The sequence below is a fragment of the Castor canadensis genome, chromosome 10 (assembly GCF_047511655.1).
Source record: "Castor canadensis chromosome 10, mCasCan1.hap1v2, whole genome shotgun sequence".
NCBI classification, from domain to species: domain Eukaryota; kingdom Metazoa; phylum Chordata; class Mammalia; order Rodentia; family Castoridae; genus Castor; species Castor canadensis.
In genome coordinates this window covers 54,959,584-54,983,367 of record NC_133395.1, presented here as the reverse complement: position 1 = coordinate 54,983,367, position 23,784 = coordinate 54,959,584, and the positions used below count along the sequence as shown (strand labels likewise).

General features: G+C 36.3%; 1 protein-coding gene and 1 non-coding gene across 6 annotated transcripts in view; both read left to right on the top strand.

Moving 5' to 3' along the window:
* The window catches only part of Elf1 (E74 like ETS transcription factor 1), a 92,783-nt gene that overhangs the window by 66,749 nt on the left and 2,250 nt on the right, over positions 1 to 23,784 (top strand). For 4 of the 5 annotated variants that reach the window (XM_074043299.1, XM_074043296.1, XM_074043295.1 and 1 more), the window contains exons 3-8: positions 2,315 to 2,495; positions 8,803 to 8,910; positions 10,479 to 10,643; positions 13,259 to 13,342; positions 14,011 to 14,203; positions 17,460 to 17,909. In XM_074043299.1, the coding sequence (XP_073899400.1) occupies positions 2,315 to 2,495; positions 8,803 to 8,910; positions 10,479 to 10,643; positions 13,259 to 13,342; positions 14,011 to 14,203; positions 17,460 to 17,909 (1,181 nt within the window). The remainder of the gene's footprint in view (positions 1 to 2,314; positions 2,496 to 8,802; positions 8,911 to 10,478; positions 10,644 to 13,258; positions 13,343 to 14,010; positions 14,204 to 17,459; positions 17,910 to 23,784) is intronic. The other variant, XM_074043300.1, reaches the window with a different exon arrangement.
* Positions 7,635 to 7,763, top strand: LOC141413202 (small nucleolar RNA SNORA42/SNORA80 family). Its single transcript, XR_012438010.1, has one exon. It is a non-coding gene; the product is annotated as a small nucleolar RNA SNORA42/SNORA80 family (small nucleolar RNA).

Sequence of the window (23,784 nt, the reverse complement as noted above, 5' to 3'; positions counted from 1 at the left end):
AAATAATTCTTAATTACAAAAGAAAAGTAGTAACTTTATAGAGCATAAACCAGGTAGATATCACCTTAACTAAGTGATCAGGGTAAATATTCCCAGCATTGGGGACAAAGATATATTTTGGGCCTTTTGACATGATACATTTTAAAGGACATAACATTACTTCTTTGGTATTTTTGCCAAATATGCAAACTGAATCTAACTGTGAAGAAATATTCAAACTCAAGTAGGGGGATAGTCTATAAAACAAATGACTTGTATTCTTCTTTTATTACTGTATATTAATTGTACAAGTGGGTTTCATTGTAGTGTTTTCACACATGCATGTAGTGTACTTTGATCAAATTCACCCCCTCTATTAGTTTTTCTTATCTTCCCTCTTTAAGTAATTTTGAACAGGTTTCATTCTTTAAATACATGCATCTAAAATACTCTGATCATATGCACCCCTCGTTTATACTCTCTCCTTTGTCCTACCACTTCCCACTGGTTCCTATGCCCAAATACTCTCCTTTTTACACTTCTGTCATTTATTTGTTTATTTATTCATTCATTCATTCATTCATTCATTTATTGGTGGTACTGGGGTTTGAACTCAGGGCTTCACACTTGCTACCACTTGAGCCACTCCTCCGGCCCCTGTCATTTGTTTTTTAAAATGATCTGTTTCTTTACAAGAGTTGAAATTAGCCAAGTGTGATTGCACACGTTTGTAATCCCAGCACTTGGAAGGCTGAGGCAGTAGGATCTCGAGTTTAAGACCAGCCTGTGATACATAGTGAGATCCTGTGTCAGAGAGAAAGTAAGTTAAGATTGTGAAAGGCAAAGACTAAAGAGTCACTCCGAACTAAAGGAGAAGAAACTGTTCCAGTTAAAGGAGTTATCATTAAGAAACAGGATATTTGCTAAATGATCCTGCGTTGGATCCTGAGCCAAAAAAGTTTTTTTCTTTTGCGAAGAATATTAGAAAATTGGGGAAACTTAAACACGTTCTGTAGACAGTAGTAAAGTGTTATAGTTAACTTTCCTGGTTTGGGAAATTGTGCTGCTTTTACAGAATATAATGTATTAGTTACACTGTAGTATTGGGCTAAAGAAGCAATAGGTCCACCACTTTCCAATAAATTGATAAAAAATATCAGAAGACAGTGATAAATAGATGTGATTAAATGTTATGGTTGGGAGAATATGGGTTAAGATTGTGTCAGAATTCTTTGAGCTATATAGTTTGTTATAAATGCTTTCTGGATCAGTTTGCTCCTCTATAAAATGAGGTGGCTGAACTAGGTTAAAATTTTAGGATCTTTTCAGTTCTAAAGTTCTGTGACTTCATAACCAGACATTAGTAGTGGTAATTTATGTTCTTAATATAGCCATTCTTGAAGAGGACAATAATAGAAAATGTGACTCAAAAGATGTTAAAGCAAGGCCTGTGTGCCAAGAGACTATATTATTTATAAAACTCAGACTTTTTTTATGCTAAAGAAACTTTTATTAAATTTTATTTAATTGTACATTTCACTTGTATGCCACTTCTTTGTCCATGCTTAGGCACTCATGATACCTTATTAGTTTCCTACGTAATATCATTTAAGAATGTACATTAATAGTTCTACTCAATGAAAACTTGCTTATAAAAACCTGAGATTAGTAATGAAAGTTTATGTGGCATAGATACATAGGCTTGCAGCCTAAAATTGTCAGTTTGTAAGTAGAGGAGCTGGGCGTGGGGCTTCACACATCCAATCCCAGTACTTGGAAGGAGAGGGCAGGAGGATCTCTTTTTTTTTTTTTTTTTTTTTTTATGGTGTTGGGGCTTGAACTCAGGGCCTTCACCTTTGCCACTCACCAATCCTTTTTTGTGATGGGTTTTTTTTTTTTTTTTTTTTTTGACATAGGATCTCATGGAACTATTTGCCTGGGTTGACCTCAAACCAGGATCCTCTGCCTCCTGAGTAGCTAGGATTACAGACGTGAGCCACCGGCATCTGGCTCATAGGAGGATCTTGAGTTTGAGGCTAGCCTGGGCTACATAATGAGTTCAGGCCAGCTTAGGGGGCACAGCGAAACCTTATCTCATGAAGTCATGGGGGGAAAAGATGTAAGTAGCTGATGATGTAGAAACTACAATCAATATAAAGTATAAAATAGAGGTGGGATGTAGCCCAGTATTTCAGGGTATTAGCAGCACTCTGAGTTTGATCTTCAGCATTGCAAAAAGCAAATAGCAGTGTAAAATATTTTTGGGTTGGTATCTAACAAAAGCAAAGCTTTGTTAATCTTTTGTTTGGCCTCACTTTCTCTCAACTCCTCCCAGCTTGGAGATCCAGCCATTTTTCCTGCTGTAATTGTGGAACATGTTCCTGGTGCTGACATTCTCAATAGCTATGCTGGTCTGGCCTGTGTGGAAGAGCCCAATGACATGATCACGGAGAGTTCACTGGATGTTGCTGAAGAAGAAATCATAGATGACGACGACGATGATATCACCCTTACAGGTGCGCATGTCTCTAGCATGACAGTTTCAGGCAGTGTCCTAGTTGAGGGTTTTGAAGCATAGGAAGTCTCTACCTTGGTTTTGAGTAAGCGCTATGTGCAGAAGATAGAGCACTACGGGGAGAAAATGACACTTTCTGTAATTTGCTTCATACTGCTTTCTCCTTTCCCCTTTCTTTTTTCCTGAATATATCAAGATGGATGGGGCAAAATAGGAGGCAAGTCAGGAGAATCAAGCCTTCATAACTCATCATGTCTTTACTGTGTACTTTCTTATAGGCCCAGCTCTATTCCTGAGAACAGAATGAGATATTGTATATAGGGAGAAACAGGGATGTTCTTTGACTGCCACAGGAAACAAAATAGTAATCCATTACCTAAATGTATGGCAAGGTCCTGGGATCTCTATAAGATTTTTCTTCAGATTCAGTCAGAACTAGTAAGATATTTCAAACTTAAAGAGTACACTACATAAATTTCTAAGTTTTAAAAATTGGTACATGCTTTGTAGTTTTGTATGTTTACATTCATGTATCTTGCCCAGAGATGTTGGGGGTATTAGAGAAAATTAATTATTTGGGAGGAAGTATTTGCATCTTTATTTCAAAAGCACATTTACCTAAAATAGGGATAATTTGGTATATCTGTAGTTACTTTTGGTGACTTTGTGGCTGCCTTGTTTTCAGCTTTACCTTAGCACCTCATACAATGCCTGATACATAGTATGTAGTCAGTAAAGATTTCTTGCATCAATAACTTAGGCTACCCCATACTAACATTTTTGAAGTGGCAGTAACTAAAAAGGCAGTATTAGTGAAAAAATAGTTGGATTATTAGTACTGAATATTAAGTCTAGATGCAGGTACTGATGTGTTTAAGAAGTTTACATATGATCTAGTGACATTTTAAATCAGAAGAAAAAGGAAGAATGACTGGATTTTCATTTGGTGGGCTAGCGAAAAGAAAGTTAAATTTCTATTTTAATTGTATTCCAAAATAGCAACGTAACTCCCAAATGGGTTTAATATAACAAGGGACACCATAAAAAACCTTTAAAAAAGTTAACTATTCAATTTTCTAAGCATGAAAATGAGGGTGAAAGTGCAAAGGAAAAAGATATGTTGATTTTGGTGACAAATATTGAAAACATTTTTACCCTACAAAGCAGTGTAACTGCTGTAAAAAGTCAAATGACAAATGGGTAAAGATTATTTACAATCTACATGGTAGGTAAAGGATTAATATCCTTCATGTATAGAGAGCTCTTGAGATTCAGCAACCCTAAATGGACATAGAATTTGAAGTCATGATAAGTTACAAAATACAAATATTCTATTTGTATGGCCAAGAGAGTTATTTGTTTAGTAAGCAAATACAGTGTGAAGTAAAAATACTATTTTCACTCAAGATACTGGAAACATGATAAAAGACAATGAAAGATGATAACTTTGAGGCACAGACATGGAGCCAAACAGTTAAGACGTTTTTGTCATAACACTCCAGAAAGCTCTGCAGTGATGGTATTTGTGGATTGTATATAGAATCAATAGGTGACATGTAAAAGTAAAGGCTGGAAAGGACAAGAGGAATTGTGGATTTCTGATTTTTACAGACTTGAAAAACTAGGCCAGGAATAGTGTTTTTGGAACTCATCATAAAGAGCAGCTCTTACTGGAGGAAGGAAGGGAAGATTGATTTGGGACTGAGTAAAATTGCAAATATCTGTAGTAGTAAATGGAGATGATAACTATCAGTTATTGAGTGCTTACTGTAGGATAACTGTGAGAGTATTCTTAAAACTTCTTTTTTTTTTGTCTTAGAAGTTACAAAAATAGCACAGAGTTCACTTATATTTCTCATCTTGCTTCCCCTTGTGATATCTTATGTAACCATTATGCGTTCATTAAGAACAGGAAGTGAATGTTGGTCATAACAGTATTAACTCAACCTATATCTTACTTATATTTCACTAATTTCACACTAATTCTCCTTTTCTTTTCCAGGATGCTATTCAGATTCTCACATATTATTTTAAAAATAATTTCTTCTTAGTATCTTCCAGTCTGTAACAGTTCCTCAGTCTTTCCTTGTCTTTCTTAACCTGGAAACTTTGAAGAGCATTAGTTATGTATTTTGTAACATGTCCCTCAGTTTTAGTGGTGTGATTGAAATAGAAATAATACACATTTTTTTGATAAGAATGTTACAAAAGTGGCATTGTCTCCTTAATTCATCAAATTAGTAAGCTAAAAAAAAAGTGTATTCATTTTTTTCCCCAGTACTGGCATTTGAACTCAGGGCCTACACCTTGAGCCACTCCACTAGCTTCTTTTTTTTTGTGATGGGTTTTTTTTGAGATGGGATCTTTTTTTTTTCTTTATTCATTTATTCATATGTGCATACATTGTTTGGGTCATTTCTCCCCCCTGCCCCTCCGCTCCCTCCCTTTCCTCCGCACCCACCCCCGTTGCTTCTAGGCAGAACCTGTTCTGCCCTTTTCTCCAATTTTGTTAAAGAGAAGACATAAGCAATAATAAGAAAGACAAAGCATTTTTGCTTGTTGAGATAAGGATAGCTATACAGAGAGATTCCTAGCATTGCTTTCATGCACAAGTGTATTATAACCCGTATTGATTCATCTCTACCTGGCCTCTTCACTACTTCCCGGTCACCTTCCCATATTGACCTCTATTGTTTTAAGGTTTCTGTAATTAGCTCCTCTGTAGTGGGGACATCAGACATTTTCAAGTTTTGGGTTTTCTGCCTATCCCCATTCCTCCTGTATGTGCTCTCCCCTTAGCATGTGACCCAAGTCCAGCAACACTACTGCATTTGCCCTGGATCTAAAGTTTGTATATGAGGGAGAACATATGATGAGATGGGATCTTGAGGACTATTTTCCCAGGCTGGTTTTGAACTGAGATCCTATTGATCTCTGTCTCCTGAGTAGTTAGGATTACAGGCATGAGCCACGGTGCCTGGTGGTAATTCTTATATTTCTTATAGTAATAAAGTAAGGGTAAGTTATTGAGTGGCAGAACCTCCATTGATAACATTTGGCTGGCAACACCTAACTTGTGTGTGTTCTCTATATTTTACATAATTTATTTTATCATTATTTTATAATGAATTTTATCATAATTCATTCCCTCCTTCCCACCCCACCTCAGCGTTGGGGATTGACTCTGTGACCTTCAGCATGCTAGGCAAGCGCTCTACCACTGAGCAACATCTCCAGTTCCTATATAAAGTCTTTTTTTTTCTGGTGGGATTGGGGTTTGGACTCAGAGCTTCACACTTGCAAAGCAGGTGCTGTACTACTTGAGTCATGCTTCCAGTCCATTTTGCTCTGATTATTTTGGAGAGGAATTATTTGCTCAGGCTGGCCTTAAACTGCGATCCTCTCGATTTCAGCCTCCTAAGTAGTTAGGATTGCAGGCATGAGCCACTGGTGCCTGGCTATTATTCACATCCTTTGTTGAGAGCAAACCAATGAAGTGTATCAATAAGAGAAAATTGGATTAGTCAGATTAAAAGTTTCTGTTCATTGCTGACTGTGACCATGTGATTTTTATAATAGTGACCTTCACTACCATGTATGTGTTGTGCACCTACCGGGGTTTTTGCAGTATATCCTGATGTAACTTGTAGGTTGGGAACCAGTGTCTCCCCCTGAAAAGGAATACTTATTCTTGATTTTAGTCATCAGGGAAGCCTCTGTCCCCCAGAGAGGAAATTGATATTAGGAAAGCAGATATTAAATCTTCAGGAGAAGGAATTGTTTCTTTAAGTGTTTCATTCTTTTGGGTTTGGACTTGAAGATAGCAGATGAAAAGATACAGCAGGCTCCTTCCCAGCAAATAGAACAGGTATGGAAGGCTCAAGAGAGCCAGCCATATCTCAAATCAGATTTTCTATTTGCATGTCCTTCCCCCCCAACCCTTTTTTTTGGTGGTGCTGTGGTTTGAACTCAACTTGGTAGGCAAGCGCTTTACCACTTAAGCCACTCTCCAGCCATTTTTGCTTTAGATATTTTTCAGATACGGTCTCACACTTTTTGCCCAGGCTAGCGTTGGATCATGATCCTCCTGCCTGTGCCTACCACGTAGCTGGGTTTAATAGGCATGCATCACCATGCCTGGATTTCCTGAGATGCGGTCTCATGAACCACTGTTGTCCAGATCTCTGCCCAGAATCCCTTTTCCTTTTCTTATCTCCTCATTCAAGCCTTTGTTTAACTAAGTATCCTTGCCTAAACAATGTGAAGAAAAAGGGAAGAAGCTAGTAGCTCCAGAGTGAGGAGTAGGAGACAGTGATAGTTTGCTCTTGCATATGTTTCAGATAGTATAGTTGTTTGTTAGGCTGTCATAACAAAGTACCACAGGGTGGGTACCTCAAACAAGACATGTTCTCACAGTTCTAAAAGTTAAAAGTCCAAGGTCAAGATGTTGGCAGGTTTGGTTTCTTCTGAGGCCTCTTTCCTGGGCATGTGGATGACCATCTTCTCCTTGTGTCTTCATACAGTCTTCCGCTATACTTTTGTGTCCAGATTTCTTCTTAGAGGGACACTGGAAGTGTTGGTTTACAGTACTACCCTAGAGGCCTTATTTCAGCTAAATTATTTCTTTAAAGACACTGTCTCAGTACAGTCATATACTGAGCTACTGAAGGTTAGAATTCAACTTAATGATTTTTTTTTTTTTTTTTTTGTGATTCTGGGGGTTGTGTGCATACTAGGCAAGTATTCTACTTGGCTAAATCTCCAGCTCCAACTTATGGACTTGAGGGGCATAACAAACAGTATTAAGGAATTATTTATTGTTAGATTTGATATTGTATTAAACTCCTTACCTTTTAGATATACATCCTAACACATTTAGAGATAAAATATGGGGTCTTGGATTCCTTCAGGATAATCCTTTTTGGAGGGTAAGGACTTGGGTAGTGAATAGGCATGAATGAAAGAAAAGTGGCCATTTGTTGATGATATTTGACATTGGGAATGGACACATGGGGTGTCATGATACTGTTTTACAGTTTTTTGCTTGTAATTTCCAATAATAAAAAGACCTAGTGACTATAAAATTTGAGGCTTAGATTAGATTGCAGCTGTTATATATAACTTCTGATTTCAGATTTTCGTGTTGATCAAAATTAGTTTTAGTCCCCCTTGGTCTCACATAGTGTCCCATGCCAGAGCAAACTGTGGCTCTGAACCATTGCCTGTCTTCTGCCTATAGGCTGCTGGCACTGCAGTGGGTTGTACAGTGGAAAAAATTTAATCATTGAATTATTTCATATTGTTTGATACAAATTTTAATCTATGAAAGTGTACATTAAAAAATACCACTTTTGTTTGTTTGTATGTTGGAGGTCCAAGTAAGTTTTCATTTGGGAAAAGGGTTGTGCTGCTAAAATTTTTTGAAATCTGTAGACCTCACTCTTACCTGTGGAGCTTCTTCTTCTTTTACAAATGCTGTGTTTGTATTTATTTTTATCCTTGTATAAAATTAAAAGACTTATTTAGTTTCATACTGTCCATCCCTGAATATATATATATATGTGTGTGTATATATATATATATATATATATATATATATATGTATATATGTATATATATTTTCAGATAAAAATGTGTAATTTGTATCTTGTATTAGGCATAGTCAATGAGAAATATGGTAGTAGAACATGATACTTACCAAACCAGGTTTAGATTCTAACAGTGTGACTGTACCTACAACTTCTTGGAAGTTGTGCTAATTCACTAATTAGAGAAGAACAGGAGATTGAGAGATTAATGGAGACCTCTGTTCCCAGCAGTGAACTAAGAGTATGAACATGGATTTTGGAGTTAAAAAGTTCCTAAGAGTATCAACCCAGTCATTTCATAATATGGGGCCTAGAGATAAAAAGCAATTTGCCCAATGCCAAAATTTCTATCATTCAAGAATCCTTTTCTACTCTAGTCTAATCCCCTCCCTATTTTTTCTGGAAAATATAAGAATCATCAGAGAAATGATTAGTGGCTTTCCTCCAGAATCAGAGTCTATTTTGCTTTTTTTGCCTCTAGCATCTTGGAAAGTTTTTTTTAAATGAAAAAACCCCCAAATAGCTAATTACTTAATAGCCAGCCAGATTCAATATTGTTTTATATGTTGATATAAATTTAATGTTATAGTTTGTGTGCATATAAACTCAGTAGTAAGTGATGTATCCTGGTTTAGGAAAGTAGCAGTGTATGAATTTCAGAGCAAGAGCTATGTTGTAGCTAATTCTGTTGTTTTTTTTTTTTTTTTAAATGTACTGTAGTTGAAGCTTCCTGTCACAATGGGGATGAGACAATTGAAACTATTGAGGCTGCTGAGGCACTCCTCAATATGGATTCTCCTGGTCCTATGCTGGATGAAAAACGAATAAGTGAGTGCTTGATTGCTCATGTTATGTATTTTGTAAAGTCATTCTTGCCATTTCTTCCTATTAGATGATAAATAACAAAAGATCAGAGACTCTATTTTATATTTTTGGGGTCCCAAACATTTTGTAGTATAGCACATTTTACTAGTTTAGGCATGTTCAGTATAAAGAAAGCTGTAATTTGGAGGAACAAGATCTTTAGGAAGAAAAAAGTTGTTATCACATAGTACATTATGCAGAATTTCCTTTCTTAACCTTATTGATAAAAGTATTAGGGTATTTGAACTCACACTGTTATAATTTAGCCATCTCTGTAATCATTGGATAGGCAAAAATCCATTGAAAATTTTACCAACTCTTTATGGCATAAAAATCCATTCTCTGTCTCTCTCTCTCTCTCTCTCTCTCTCTCTCTCTCTCTCTCTCTCTCTTTCTTTTTTTTTTTTTTTTTTTGTGGTATTGTAGGGGTTGAGTTCAGGCACTCTACCACTTGACCCACACTATACCTGCCCTTTTTGCATTGGTTATTTTTACGATGGGGTCTTACCCACATTGGCATGGACCATGATCCTCCAATTTGTGCTTTCCTATGTTGTTGGGATGGAAGGCATACTACATTGCACCCAGCCACTGATTGAAATGGGTCCTGTGAAAGTTTTGCCCAAGCTGGCCTTGAACTGTGGTCCTTCCAATCTCTGCCTCCCAAGTAGCTGGGATTATAGCACTATGCCAGCTCATTACTACATTACTGATATGTTTTTAAATACATGTTCTCCTTTGGATTTTTCTGGCAAGGAAGGACCCAAAATCATAAGATTAATTACTAAATCCATTTGAGATGTTTGTTGAATACTTTCTATATGCCTGTTAGCAGTACATTAAGCAATAACATAATATACAAGTGCATAGATGTTATTTTTTTTCTCAATCTTATTTTGAAATCACTTAAATAACTGTAAAAGTCAGAAATAAAGGCCATGAACATAATAATAAAGTGTTCAGTGAGTGCTGTAGCTGAGAATATCAGAGATAGGCTTTATTGAGGGAGTGTTTTGACCTGAGCTCTAAATGATAAACTTTTAATAGCCAGGGAGATAGGAAAGGGCATTCAAGCTAGAGGGAATGAACCAAGCCATAGACACAGATCTGTGGGGAAAAAAAAAAAAATCTTGAAACACAAATGTTTTTCCATAGCTAAAGTGTAAGCTTTATGGTGGGTGAAAAATGAGATTGGAAAGACAGCTTTGGTTTGAATTGTGGAAGTTTTGAAAGGCACACAATGCAATTTTGGGTTGTTCTCTTCTACATAGAAGAATAGTGTGGTAAAACAGACTTAGGTTTCACAAGGTAATGCTAACTTAAAGTGCAGAGACAGCATAGACTAGTGAAAAACTAGATAGAGTCCCATCAAGCTGGGACTAATTTAGGGTCCTTGATTTAGGGCAGAGAACAGATTAAAAAGTCAACAGATTTTAAGATTTTCATTTCTACTCTAATCTTCTTAGAAACAGGAAATTATTTTGGCTTATAATACACTGTTGACTAAAATTAGTTGGTTTTATTTCCATTAGATAATAACATATTTAGCTCTTCTGAAGATGACATTGTTGCCCCAATCACCCACGTGTCTGTCACATTAGATGGGATTCCTGAAGTGATGGAAACTCAGCAGGTGCAAGAGACTTATGTAGACTCACCAGGAGCATCATCACCAGAACAGCCTAAAAGAAAGAAAGGTGGGTGGTTAATTTGTTTCTGTCAATAGTCAAGTCTTGATGTGGGCTCCAAATATAATTTTTTTTGGTGGCACTAGGTTTTGAGCTCATGGCCTCAGGCTTGCTACATAGGCACTCTACCACTTGACCCATACCTCCAGCCCTGTTTTGCTTTAGTTATTTTTCTAATAGGGTCTCATTTTTTTTTGTTTGTTTGCTTTGCCTGGGCCAGTCTGTAATGAGATCCTCCTATTTATACCTTCCATGTAGCTGCGATGACAGGCACGTGTCATCAGGCCCAGCTATTGGTTGAGATGGGGATCTTGCTGCCTTTTTGCCTAGTCTGGCCTTGAACCTTAATCCTCCTGATCTCTGCATCCCAAGTAGCTAGAATTATAGGTGTGAGCCACCACACCTAGTGTTAAACATCATTTTTATACAAAGATATTTTTATACCAGTTAAAACATGTAAGAAAAAAAAATCAATGGCACAAAACAAATTGAGGCATTACTTCACAATAGGGCCATTAAAATTAAAATTATATTATTTTATGCATTTAAAATATTTGTGGTCTATCTCACCAAAGGACATCTTCAACTTTCTAAAACTTCAATTTTTAAAATTTAAACCCTTTTATCCTGGCTCAAGAAGAGCCTGGGGGTAAAGGAAGTCAGCTTCCTTTCAGGGGGGTGTAGTTTGAAAGCTACCAGTCTACCTGTAATTCCTATATAAGATTCCAGTTGGAAAACTGCAGTGAATTGGAAGTTATTAGGTAAGTAATTGAAGAGGGAAATTTTGGAATGTGTTTAAAGAGAATTTCTAACTTTTCATAAATTAGGACTACAGCTGCATTCTAAGGCCTGATATTCTTTCCATTTCATTGCATTCTGGTATTCTTCCTGCTTGTTTAATATTTTGAGTTTAAGATCTTGGTTAATGGCATCACCAGCTACCAATAACTTAAGTTCACATCAAAGTAAGAAAAATTCCAAGGGCTAAAGATGAAGAGGAAAAAAGAAATTGTGAGCTGGAGACATGGCTTAGGTGGTAGAGTGCCTACCTAGCAAGCATGAGGCCCCGAGTTCAAACCCCAGTACAACCAAAAAAAAAAAAAAAAAAAAAAAAAAAACAAGCTGCTGCTACAGTAGCTGTGAAGGGCTGCGAAGGCCATGACAGAGGACTTGGTTTTGTTGCCCGTGCAGAAGCTTGGTCTTGATCCTGTGCAGGAAGAAGTATGAGTCCAGAGACCCAAGCACATAACTGGAACTCTTGAATGTCTGCCAGAGGGGGTGGGTAGGTCTACTTTGACAAACACATATGTCAGGGAAGCTTGCATTTGTCAGCTGGGGCTCTGAGTAGAGAGATTCTTCCTTTACATCCTTCCTTGGCTGCCTTAACTAGACTTATGATGAAATTTTAAACTATCACTGACTTTAGGAATTCCCAGACAAATAATTAACGTAAAAGTGGCCCCAGAGTGGAAATAACTATGGGCATTTGCTTTTATAAAATTGCTGTGGTGGGTAATATATTCAACCTAGGCTGCACAGGATTTCCTCAGATAAAGCCCTGTTGAAGGTCAGCTGACTCGACTACATTATCACAGAATGCACGAGGAAGGCATTTCCTGAGTAAGAAGCAGTAGGCATAGAAAATCCTAGGGCTAGTTCTCTAAGAACCATAGATAGTAAAATTAGCAAATAGAAACTTTGAAGATGATTGTGGTTTTTAAAGCTAAAGAATAAAAAATATGGTCAAGGAGTAACATGGTTGGTAATAACATGTTAGAAAAATAAGACCATTAAAAAGACCAGGTGGAACTTTCTCTTCTAGTCAAGATGGAATACCAGAACATGGATTTTCCCTCATACCTGAATCAACTGAAAACAGACAAAATATAAGGCATAATGGTGTTAAAGACACTGGACATGAATCAGCAGAAGCCAAAATCCCTGAGATAGGAAACAATTGAGATGAGCCCTATGATTGCCCCACCTTTCTTCATTAAGAAAAATTGTTCTAGAAAAGTTTGTCAGTTCCTTAAATATTTTAGTATTTATTGAACAGCATGACCCGGCCATTCTGCTACTAAGTATTTAAAACAAATGAACTTAAATTGTGTTCATAGACCAAATTGTGCATGAGTGTTCTTAGAAGCCTTAGGTATTTAATGTCAAGACACACTAAAATCCCACTTCTTCTGTATTGAAAAGCTTATGTAGGCTACAGGCAGACAAAGCTATTGACTACCTTTTTAAGCTCAAGTTTTATCAGTGTCAAGAATATTATTCAAAATTTTAGCTCAAGTTTTATCAATGTCAAGAATATTATCCAAAATTTTAGGAAATTACTATCAGTATATCTCAGAGGTAAGATACAGTATTTGAAATTTAATCTCATTTTTACAGATGAAGTCATCATTTCTTACCTAAGTATACTTGTGATCTAATCTACTTAATGGTCAATTTTTACTGAAGCTATTTTTCTTTTAGTAAACAGCATTTTGAGAGACCAGTTTATATGACTCATAAGTGAAGCATTTGGCACTTGAAATTTTGGATAAGTGACTTGCTAACTTGTCCATTCTCTTTCAGTTTTGAGGGCAAATATTTATGCAGAGCTATTCTGATTTCAGGGAGAAAAACTAAACCACCTCGACCAGATTCCCCAGGCACTACACCAAATATATCTGTGAAGAAAAAAAATAAAGATGGGAAGGGTAAGTAGTACTATAATTTCCCTAATATACAGGTCAAGTAACATTCAGATTTCTTCATAGTGCCTTTGTTCTATAAGTGGAAACCACCAGTTTTCTTGATATACTGCAATTAGAACTTAGTGCTGCAATGGGCCTATAAGTAGGCTGAGAAATCCTTTTGTGTAATTTTCACTTGCCAATCAAAATAATCCATTCTTTCATTCAATATGAGAATGCAAGAGTTCAACCAGGCTAGTTTCAGATTATATATACTTTGTTATATTGTCTTGAAGTTCTAGTGTTTTCCTTGCTGTTGCTCGAGTTTGAAGAAAGCTGTTACGTTGATCTGTTGGCTCTGATAAAAAGAGAACAATGAGTCAAAGGTTTTATACAACTTTTTCATGTTTCTTCTAGGTGATGTCTTAAAGATGCAGAAAAAATTATTTCAAAGTGCTTTCTTTGTCCCTAAATCACCACAAATTTAATTGATAAGATTGCCTTTGTTTAGGTACTTACAGAACTAATAAAAATCTTTATTAGATCTTAAAAAGGATGACTATCATATCATCAGTACTAACTGAATTATATCAGAAATAATAACTGAATTGTGTAATTTTTGTGTAAATTCTAGCTGTGCTTTATTCTTTTTTAAAAGGAAAAATTGTTCACTTAAATTATTTTTGTTTCAGGAAACACAATTTATCTTTGGGAGTTTTTACTGGCTCTGCTCCAGGACAAAGCTACCTGTCCTAAATACATCAAATGGACCCAGCGGGAAAAAGGCATTTTTAAGCTGGTAGATTCTAAAGCAGTATCCAGGTTGTGGGGGAAGCACAAAAACAAACCTGATATGAATTATGAAACCATGGGAAGAGCACTCAGGTATATAAAGTTTTTGTTGTGGTAAGAATATCATTTCCTAGGTGTTGAAAAATAGGGACCTTTTTAAAAATTAAGGGAGTAAAGAAGTGGTGGGTTTTCTTTATTCACTTTATTTTTGGCAGTACTGGGGTTTGAACTCAGTGCTTTGTGCTTGTTGACAAATATGCTACCATTTCAGCCGTGCCCCCGGGATGTTTTCGAGTTACTCATTTTTCACATAAGCTCTCACTTTTGCAGTGGGCTGGTGTTTGTTTTGTTGAGATGGGGTCCTGCCAACTTTTTGCCTGGTCTGGCCTCAAACTGCAGTCCTCCCCATCTCTGCCTTCCGAGTAGCTGGGATTGCAGTTGTTCTTCATCATGCCTGACCTTGAATTTTATTTATTGAAGTGCCAAAAACCATAATACCTGAAGGAATCAGTACACATTTAAATTTAAATCTTATTCCAATTGGGAAAAATATTTTCCTTACAAAAAAATCTTCATGCAAACAACAGATCCCCAGTCTGAAAATCTGAAATCCAAAATGTTCCAAAATCTGAAACTTTTTGAGCACCAATATGATGATTAAAAGTTTTAGATTTTGGAGTATTTCCAAATTCAGAATTTTACATTTAGGGATGTTCAGCCTTACCCCTTTCAGCAAATATTCAAAAATAAAACAAAATCTCTAAAATTCTGAAACCGTGGGTTTCAAGCATTTCAGACAAGGAATACTCAACTTGTATTTTATTTATAATGAGAATAGAAAATATCTAGGCACTGTAAGTTAACTTATAGGGTTTATGTTTTGAATCACTGCATTTAAATTCAGTGCTTAAGAAGGCGAATTTTTTTTTTAATTTTTATTTTATTCATATGTGTATACATTGTTTGGGTCATTTCTCCCCCTCCCCCTGCCCCCGCTCTTACTGCCCCCCTTCCTTTATCCCCTGTTACCCCTCACTATCAGGCAGAAACTATTCTGCCCTTATCTCTAATTTTGTTGAAGGGAGCATATAAGTAATAATAGGAAGGACCAAGGGTTTTTGCTAGTTGAGATAAGGATAGCTATACAGGGAGTTGACTCGCATTGATTTCTTGTGCATGTGTGTTACCTTCTAAGTTAATTCTTCTTGAACTAAACTTTTCTCTAGTTCCTGGTCTCCTTCTCCTATTGGCCTCAGTTGCTTTAAAGTATCTGCTTTGGTTTCTCTGCATTGAGGGCAACAAATGCTATCTAATTTTTTTATTTGTCTTACCTATCCTCATATGTCCCTTGTGTGCTCTCGATTTATCATGTGATCAAAGTCCAATCCCCTTGTTGTGTTTGCCCTTGATCTAATGTCCACATATGAGGGAGAACATACGATTTTTGGTCTTTGGGGCCAGGCTAACCTCACTCAGAATGATGTTCTCCAATTCCATCCATTTACCAGCGAATGATAACATTACATTCTTCTTCATGGCTGCATAAAATTCCATTGTGTATAAATACCACCTTTTCCTAATCCATTCGTCAGTGGTGGGGCATCTTGGCTGTTTCCATAACTTGGTTATTGTGAATAGTGCTGCAGTAAACATGGGTGTGCAGGTGCCTCTGGAGTAACCTGCGCCACATTCTTTTGGGTATATCCCCACGAGTGGTATTGCTGGATCAAATGGTAGATCAATGTTTAGATTTTTAAGTAGCCTCCAAATTTTTTTCCAGAGTGGTTGTACTAGTTTACATTCCCACCAACAGCGTAAGAGGGTTCCTTTTTCCCCGCATCCTCGCCAACACCTGTTGTTGGTGGTGTTGGTGATGATGGCTATTCTAACAGGGATGAAGTGGAATCTTAGTGTGGTTTTAATTTGCATTTCCTTTATTGCTAGAGATGGTGAGCATTTTTTCATGTGTTTTTTGGCCTTTTGAATTTATTCTTTTGAGGAAGTTCTCTTTAGTTCACTTTCCCATTTCTTTATTGGTTCATTAGTTTTGGGAGAATTTAGTTTTTTAAGTTCCCTATATATTCTGGTTATCAGTCCTTTGATGTGTAGCTGGCAAATATTTTCTCTTCAGTTTAGAGACCATTTCTTTTGTTAAGCAGAAGCTTTTTAGTTTTATGAAGTCCCATTTATCTATGCTATCTCTTAGTTGCTGAGCTACTGGGGATTCATTGAGAAAGTTCTTGCCTATACCTATTAATTCCAGAGTATTTCCTACTCTTTCCTGTACCAACTTTAGAGTTTGGGGTCTGCTATTAAGGTCAAGAAGGCGAATTTTTAAATGAGGTACTGGGGTTTGAACTTAGGGCCTACACCTTGAGCCACTTCACCACCCTTTTTTGTGATGGGTTTTTCCAAGATAGGGTCTCACAAATTATTTGCCTGCTTTGCCTTCAAACTGCATTCCTCCTGATCTCTAACTCCTGAGTTGCTAGGATTACAGGCGTGAGCCACTGGTGCCCAGTGATATATTGTTTTTATAGTGGAATGAATTGATGTTTTAATATTAATATTAGATATCATGAAAGTTTTGAATGAGGGTACATTTTATTGTTAAACTTTGTTTTTCTCTGATTGTGCCATTTATTCTTTAAGATACACATTGTTTGAAAAAAGCTTAGAAATAGGAATGGCCTGAATAATCTTTTTAGAGGATATGTAATTTACCAATCTTAAATTAGAACTATTTAGTTATAGTTTCTGGTTCTTAACTTACACTTTTTTAGGGCCTTGAGTTCATTTAGATCAGTAACAATATTTAGATCACTTCTATTGAACATCATTAAATTTTACAAACAAAACTGAATCAAAGTTAATCAGATTTAAATTGGTATGAACGTTATAGGAAGCTATAACATGGAGGTTGAACAAGTTTTTGAGGTTTGTAGTAGACTTGATTATCCCAGGAAGTTAGCAGCAGGATAGAGGAAGGAAGAAAAGTGAAGGTCTAGCCAGTTTTCTTTTTTTTATTTATTTTTATTTTTTATTATTCATATGTGCATACAATGCTTGGGTCATTTCTCCCCCCACCTCCACCCCCTCCCTTAACACCCAATCCGCCCCCTCGGTCTAGCCATTTTTCAACAGTCCCCTCATCAGATTTGTTTTTAGCTTAAGTTGTTAGTAAGGACTTTTCTCTTTGAATAGATATATGTATATTCTATATATCTGCCCTTCATTTACATATTTTCTCACTTGTTTGATTCAAAAGTTTTATGATTAGGAAATATCAATTTTGTTGACTATTATGTTTGATTGTGTAACGTACTGATGAAATGTCTGTTTTGAATAGGTACTATTACCAAAGGGGTATTCTGGCAAAAGTGGAAGGTCAGCGCTTGGTGTATCAGTTTAAAGAAATGCCAAAAGATCTTATATATATTGATGATGAGGATCCAAGTTCCAGCATAGAGTCTTCAGATCCGTCATTATCTTCAACAACCACTTCAAATAGGAATCAAGCAAGCCGATCAAGAGTGCCTTCAAGTCCAGGGATAAAAGGAGGAGCTACTCCAGTTCTAAAACCAGGGAATTCTAAAGTTACAAAACCCAAAGATCCTGTGGAAATTGCACAGCCATCAGAAGTTCTGAGGACAATGCAGCCCTCACAGTCTCCGTATCCTACTCAGCTTTTCCGGACTGTTCATGTAGTACAGCCAGTACAAGCAGTCCCAGAAGGAGAAGCAGCTGTAACCAGTACCATGCAGGAAGAAACATTAAATTCTTCTGTTCAGAGTATTAGGTGAGAAAACCAAAGTTACTGATGTATATCACCATATGATGTTTCTGTCCAGAGCCATTATTTGTCAGGTAGGCCCAGATTCAGAAGTGAAAACTGAAAAGCTCATTCTCTTGGTTGATAGATTGCTTCAGGAGTAATATATATTATGTTAGTCCTCCAATTATATCAGTTACTCCTTAGTTTTAAAGTATGACTTTATTTGATGTTATTCTATTGATTTGTCTAGCCTGATACATTGACCACATAAGGAGTGACCCACATGTACAAAAAGCCAGGGAATAGTTTCAAGTCATCAGAATCTACAAAAATTCAACATAAATTGTCATATGATGACATTTAGAATGCACTTAGGTCCAAGACATAAACCTATTTCTTAAGAAGATCCTATCTTTTAAAAGTTCTAATCAAACAAGTTCTCTTTTTCAGGCTTTAGTATGCCAGAAGTTGAAAAAGTAAGTTTTTTTAGTTGAGTCAAATCAGATTTGCCTCAGCTCCAGGAAAGATGCTGAAAAACAAACTGATCAAGAAAACCCTATCTGTTTTGTTTTGTTTTTTTTTAAAGGCTGGACTGCAGAAATTTGGTCTGGTCTTACCTGTTTTAGATTGGGGGCAAAGAGGACTGGGAGCATGGCTCAGGTGCCTAGCAAGTGTTAGGCCCTAAACTCAAACCTTAATATCACCAATAAGATAAAATGAGTATTCTTTAGAATATGGACAAGAGAAGGCAGAATATTAGATGAATGCTTGCAGTATTTGTCTTTTTCTCCCTGTTTATATTATGATGAATTTCCAGGACATGAATTATAATAGCATATAGGAGCTCTTTCAGAGCCAATAAAGGTGATTCTTTATTATCATTGGTAAACTTCCACTCACCATTTGTATATTCCACACTATAAATGCTGAGGTTTTGTTCCATTGATCTTGATGTAAGTTAATGTTATATATAATCAATATATACTTTGATGATTCCATTTTCCTTGTATCGTTTTTTAAAAAACATTGTGTGGTGCTAGCATGGCCTTGCACATGCTAGGAAAGTGCTCTACCTCTGAGCTATGGAGATAAATTTTTAACATATTCAAATGATGCAAGTTGATTTTTTTCTATTTTAATTGGACAGGAGTGATACATCTTTATCTGTAATTAAAGGAGCACTTATTTAGCTCTCATTTTATGTTTTATTTGCCTGTAGGTTTTGTTTGTTGAAACTAGACACTCCGTTATCACATGTATGTAGTATGTGGTTTCTCTCATTGGTTTCTGGGCTGTTTGTCATCTTGTGTATATTGGGGCTGAGAGGAGACATATAGAAAGCCACACCTAGTCACTGGAACCTCTTTGGAATGAATTTTTTAGCAACTGTGTTCAAAATTTCCATTTTAGAATATGAGAGTAAGTTAAAAAAACCTTTTTTTTTTTTTGGGACTGGGGTTTGAACTCAGCTTCAACGCTTGCAAAGCAAGCACTCTACAGCTTGAGCCACACCTCCAGTCCAACTTTTTTTTTTTTTTGTGGTACTGAGGATCAAACCCAGGGCCTCATGTATGGCAGGCAAACACTCAACCATCGAGTTACATCTCTAGCACTGTCTGTCAATTTCTGAATACCTAGTGCCAGCTATTAAAATGTTAAGATCTGCCAGGTGTGACTCATACCTATATTTCTAGCACTCAGGAGGCTGAGGCAAGAGGATCACAAGTTCCAAAGCAGCCTGGGCTACAGAGTAAGTTTGAGGCCAATCTGGGCTATACAGAGCCTGTTTAAAAAAAAAACACAAAAAACAAAACCAAAATTCAAAAATGTAAGACCTGCCACTAAAATTCAGAGCTATACTTCTTCCCAGTGGCTTTCAAACAGTCCTTGGTGTGCCTTTCAGAATCCTTATTTTTAGATTCCTGAGAGTTCCATTTTCTGCCAATTTCTATTATTTTTCACTTCAAATCAAACCATATATACAGTTTGAGTATCCCTTATCCAAAATGCTCGGGACTAGAACTGTCTCAGATTTTGGATTTTTCTTTTGGAGTGTGGAATGTCTGCGTATACTTAACGAGCTATCTTGCAGTTGTGACCAAGTCTACATACGAAATTTGTTTCACACGTACCTCATTCACATAGCCTGAAGATAATTTTATACAATATTTTTAGTGCACCTGTGTTTTGACTGTGATCTGTTATAAGGTCAGGTGTGGAATTTTCTACCTGTGGCATCATGTCTATACTCAAAAAGTTTTGGATTTTGGAGCATGCTGGATTTTGGGATTAGGGACACACAACTTTCACTATATTACTACAATTTTCTGAAGTAGCTTTGTATGTTTTCTTATTGCAGCTCTTTTTAAGTCCATGTTGCACATAGTTTGCACAGCCTTAGCTGCCAACTATCACCTCTTCACACAATTCCTTTCGTTTTTTAAAAAATTATTTATTTATTTGTTTTTATTCATATGTGCATACAATGTTTGGGTCATTTTTCCCCTCTCCCCCCACCCCCTTCCTCTCCCCTCCATCCCCTTGATACCTGGCAGCAACTATTTTGCCCTTATCTCTAATTTTGTTGAAGAGAGAGTATAAGCAATAATAGGAAGGAACAAGGGTTTTTGCTAGTTGAGATAAGGATAGCTATACAGGGAGTTGACTCACATTGATTTCCTGTGCATGTGCGCTACCTTCTAGATTAATTCTTCTTGATCTAACCTTTTCTCTAGTTCCTGGTCCCCTTCTCCTATTGGCCTCAGTTGCTTTTAAGGTATCTGCTTTAGTTTCTCTGCGTTGAGGGCAACAAATGCTATCTAGTTTTTTAGGTGTCTTACCTATCCTCATACCTCCCTTGACACAATTCCTTTCTTGATCTCCAAAAAAAGCTGGTTGCCTGACCATCCCTTCATCTATTGTATAAACATGGTATTTCTGTTGATTTTGATCCCTGTCTTATTCATTGTCATTTTCCTAGTACTTAACATACATATATTTTTGTTTGTCTTTCCAAAGTATTTTTGTTATTAGTATACATCAGATGTACAGGGGAATTCATTGTGACATTTCTGAATATGCTTACATTGTGCATTGGTTAGGTTTGCCTGCATCATCTCTCTCCCTCACATCCATACATTTGTATAGAGTTTAATTTACTTCAAAATAGTGTATATATTCATTCTGTATCTTCTCTTAGGGTAATGAATTCTTTGAGTGCTCTCTATAGAATGAAGAAATAAAAAAATTAACTTTCTCAAATTAAAAAAAATTTTTTTTAGAGGTAACAGAGTTTGAACTCAGTGCCTGCCTCATGCTTGCTGGCTAGGTGTTCTACCACTTGAGCCACTCTGCCAGACCTTTTGTTTGTTATTGTCTTTCTGTTATCAGCATATTATAGTTGTAAGGGGGGGTACATTGTCACATTCACACAAGTGCTTACAGATATATCTTTTTTTTTTGTTAACATATTTATAATGGTAGTATACTGTAACATTTACAAAAGTGCTTACAATATATTCACCCCCTCCATCTTTCTCCTTTATTCCTCCTTCTTAGAACAATTTCAATGTTCTATTTTCATGAATACAGCATACTTCCACCATATTCACCCTCCTTCACCTTTTCTTGCTCCCTCCTCCTCCCACTGGTACCCACCTTTAGACACAGCCTGTTTTGTCGTCCTGTCTTTCATGTATTAAAAAAAATCGTTAGTTTATGATAGTTATAAAGAGTTCTCATTCTTACATTTTCATATATTATAGCCATTAATACTATACTCTCTATTATTCTCCCTTTTCCCCTTCTAAGGGTGACTACAGTAGCTTTCAGTATTTCATACTTGAGTAGAAAGTACATCAACTGTATTTACCCTCTTTACTTTCTTCATTTACCTGCCTCCCACACTGCTGCCCACCCCTTCAACATGACCCGTTTTATGTTCCTGTTCAGTGGGAATTTTGCCTTGATATAACTTTTTCAAATTTTAAAACATACATTCTTATTGTAGTAAATCATTCTTAATTTTATATGTATTCATATATACACATACTTTTTTTTTTTGTGGTACTGGGGATTGAATTCAGGGCCTCACACTTGCTAGGTAGGTGCTCTACCACTTGAGCCATTCTGCCAGCCCTTTTTTTGAGCATTGGGGGTTTTCACTATTTGCTAAGGGCTGGCTTCAAACTGCGATCCTCCTGGTTTCTGCCCTCCTGAGTAGCTAGGATTACAGGTGTGAGCAACTGGCACCTGGCTCCACACATTTTCAGGGTGGAGGTGTAGTTCAAGTACCTGCTATCTAAGTGTGAAGCTGAGTTCAAACCCCAATCCCACTCCCCCACCAAAAAAAAAAAATAGATGTAACTGCTTGAAAATAAGTAGAATTTTGAGAAGGAAAAAAGAAGACATAATGAAATGAGAGAGCTTTTTGTTTTGAGCCATACCTCCAGTACTTTTTACTGTTGTTATTTTGGAGATGGGGATCTTAAACTATTTGCATAGTCTGGTCTTGAACTGCCATCCTCCTGATTTCAGCCTCCCAAGTAGCTAGGATTGCAGATGTGAGCCACCTGTGCCCAGCTCAAGCAGTTAAATCTTAAGTGGAGCTGGGAGTGTGCCTCAGTGTTAGAGCGCTTGCTTCGCTTGTATGAGGTCCTGGGTTTTATCCCCAGCACTAACCCTCCCCCCCAAAAAAAAGTTCATTTTATTTCTCAAAATTACTATCTATGGAAAGGCAAATGCTAATGAAGAGGAAGTGTGTCTGAAGATTTAACAGCTTCTGAATATCATTTCTCAGGTTTTGCTTTTGTTCCTTTCCATTATATAGAAAGAAAATGTTAAATTGTATCACTCTGAAGTTTTAACATATTAGTTTATTAGAATAACTTCTAGTTTAGTGATTTCTTTTTTTTTTAATAATTACTCAACTCTTCATTATGAAAAATTTCAAATAAAAAAAATTTCAAAATGTGGAAAAGTTGAAATATAGTAAATAAGTGTTTTTTATACTATCTAGATTCAAAAATCGATAGCATTTTTGCATCAATTACAAAAGTCTGAATATTAATTTATACCTTTGTTTCTATTTGACTGTTTTCTCAAGGAAAGGCCATTTAAGAAAACCTGGAAAAGTATTTAAGGCCTAGTGGCAGACCTATTATATTAGCAATACTGAAAATTTCCAGGTACATTATTATTGTGCCACACCTTCAATAAGGAAAACGAAAGGGGTTAGAGGTGTATAAAGAGTTGTACATGCCTGTAGGTTAAGAATACAATAGTAATACCATTTATGTATCTTTTCATTCAATAATGAGATTAACAACTTTACATAAACTGGATTTTATGCTGAAGGATTTTATGTTAAATTGTAGATGTATGCCAGGTGAGATGGCACATGCCTGCAATCCTAGCTACTAGTGGGGTTGGAGTCAGAGGATTGTGAGTTTAATGCCAGCCTGGGCAACATAGTGGAACCCTATCTTAAAAAAATATTTGTAACTTTGTAACTGAAACTTGTAAAGATTATTTAGGCCTAGAAAACTGCTAAAACATATATTTTATTTTTGTCAAAGCTTGTCTTTATTTTTCTTTTATTCTCTGCCAGCCTAAGAACCTTTGTGAGTTACAGACATTACTTGTTTTATTTATATATGAACTCTGAGCTTAAAATCTTAGTAATTATGTACATTTAAAGATTTATTTTGTTTTAGTTAATTGAGCTTTTTTTCTCCTTTATGTGTTAAAAAATGTTTAAAACAGTGATGATAATTATTATAGATCAGCATGTTGATGATACTATCCCACAAATACTAAAATTGAGTTTATCAAACATAGGCTTTTAAATTCATAATTTTCTGTCAAGCAGCTCATATGTAACTTCCTTGCTAAGCATTTT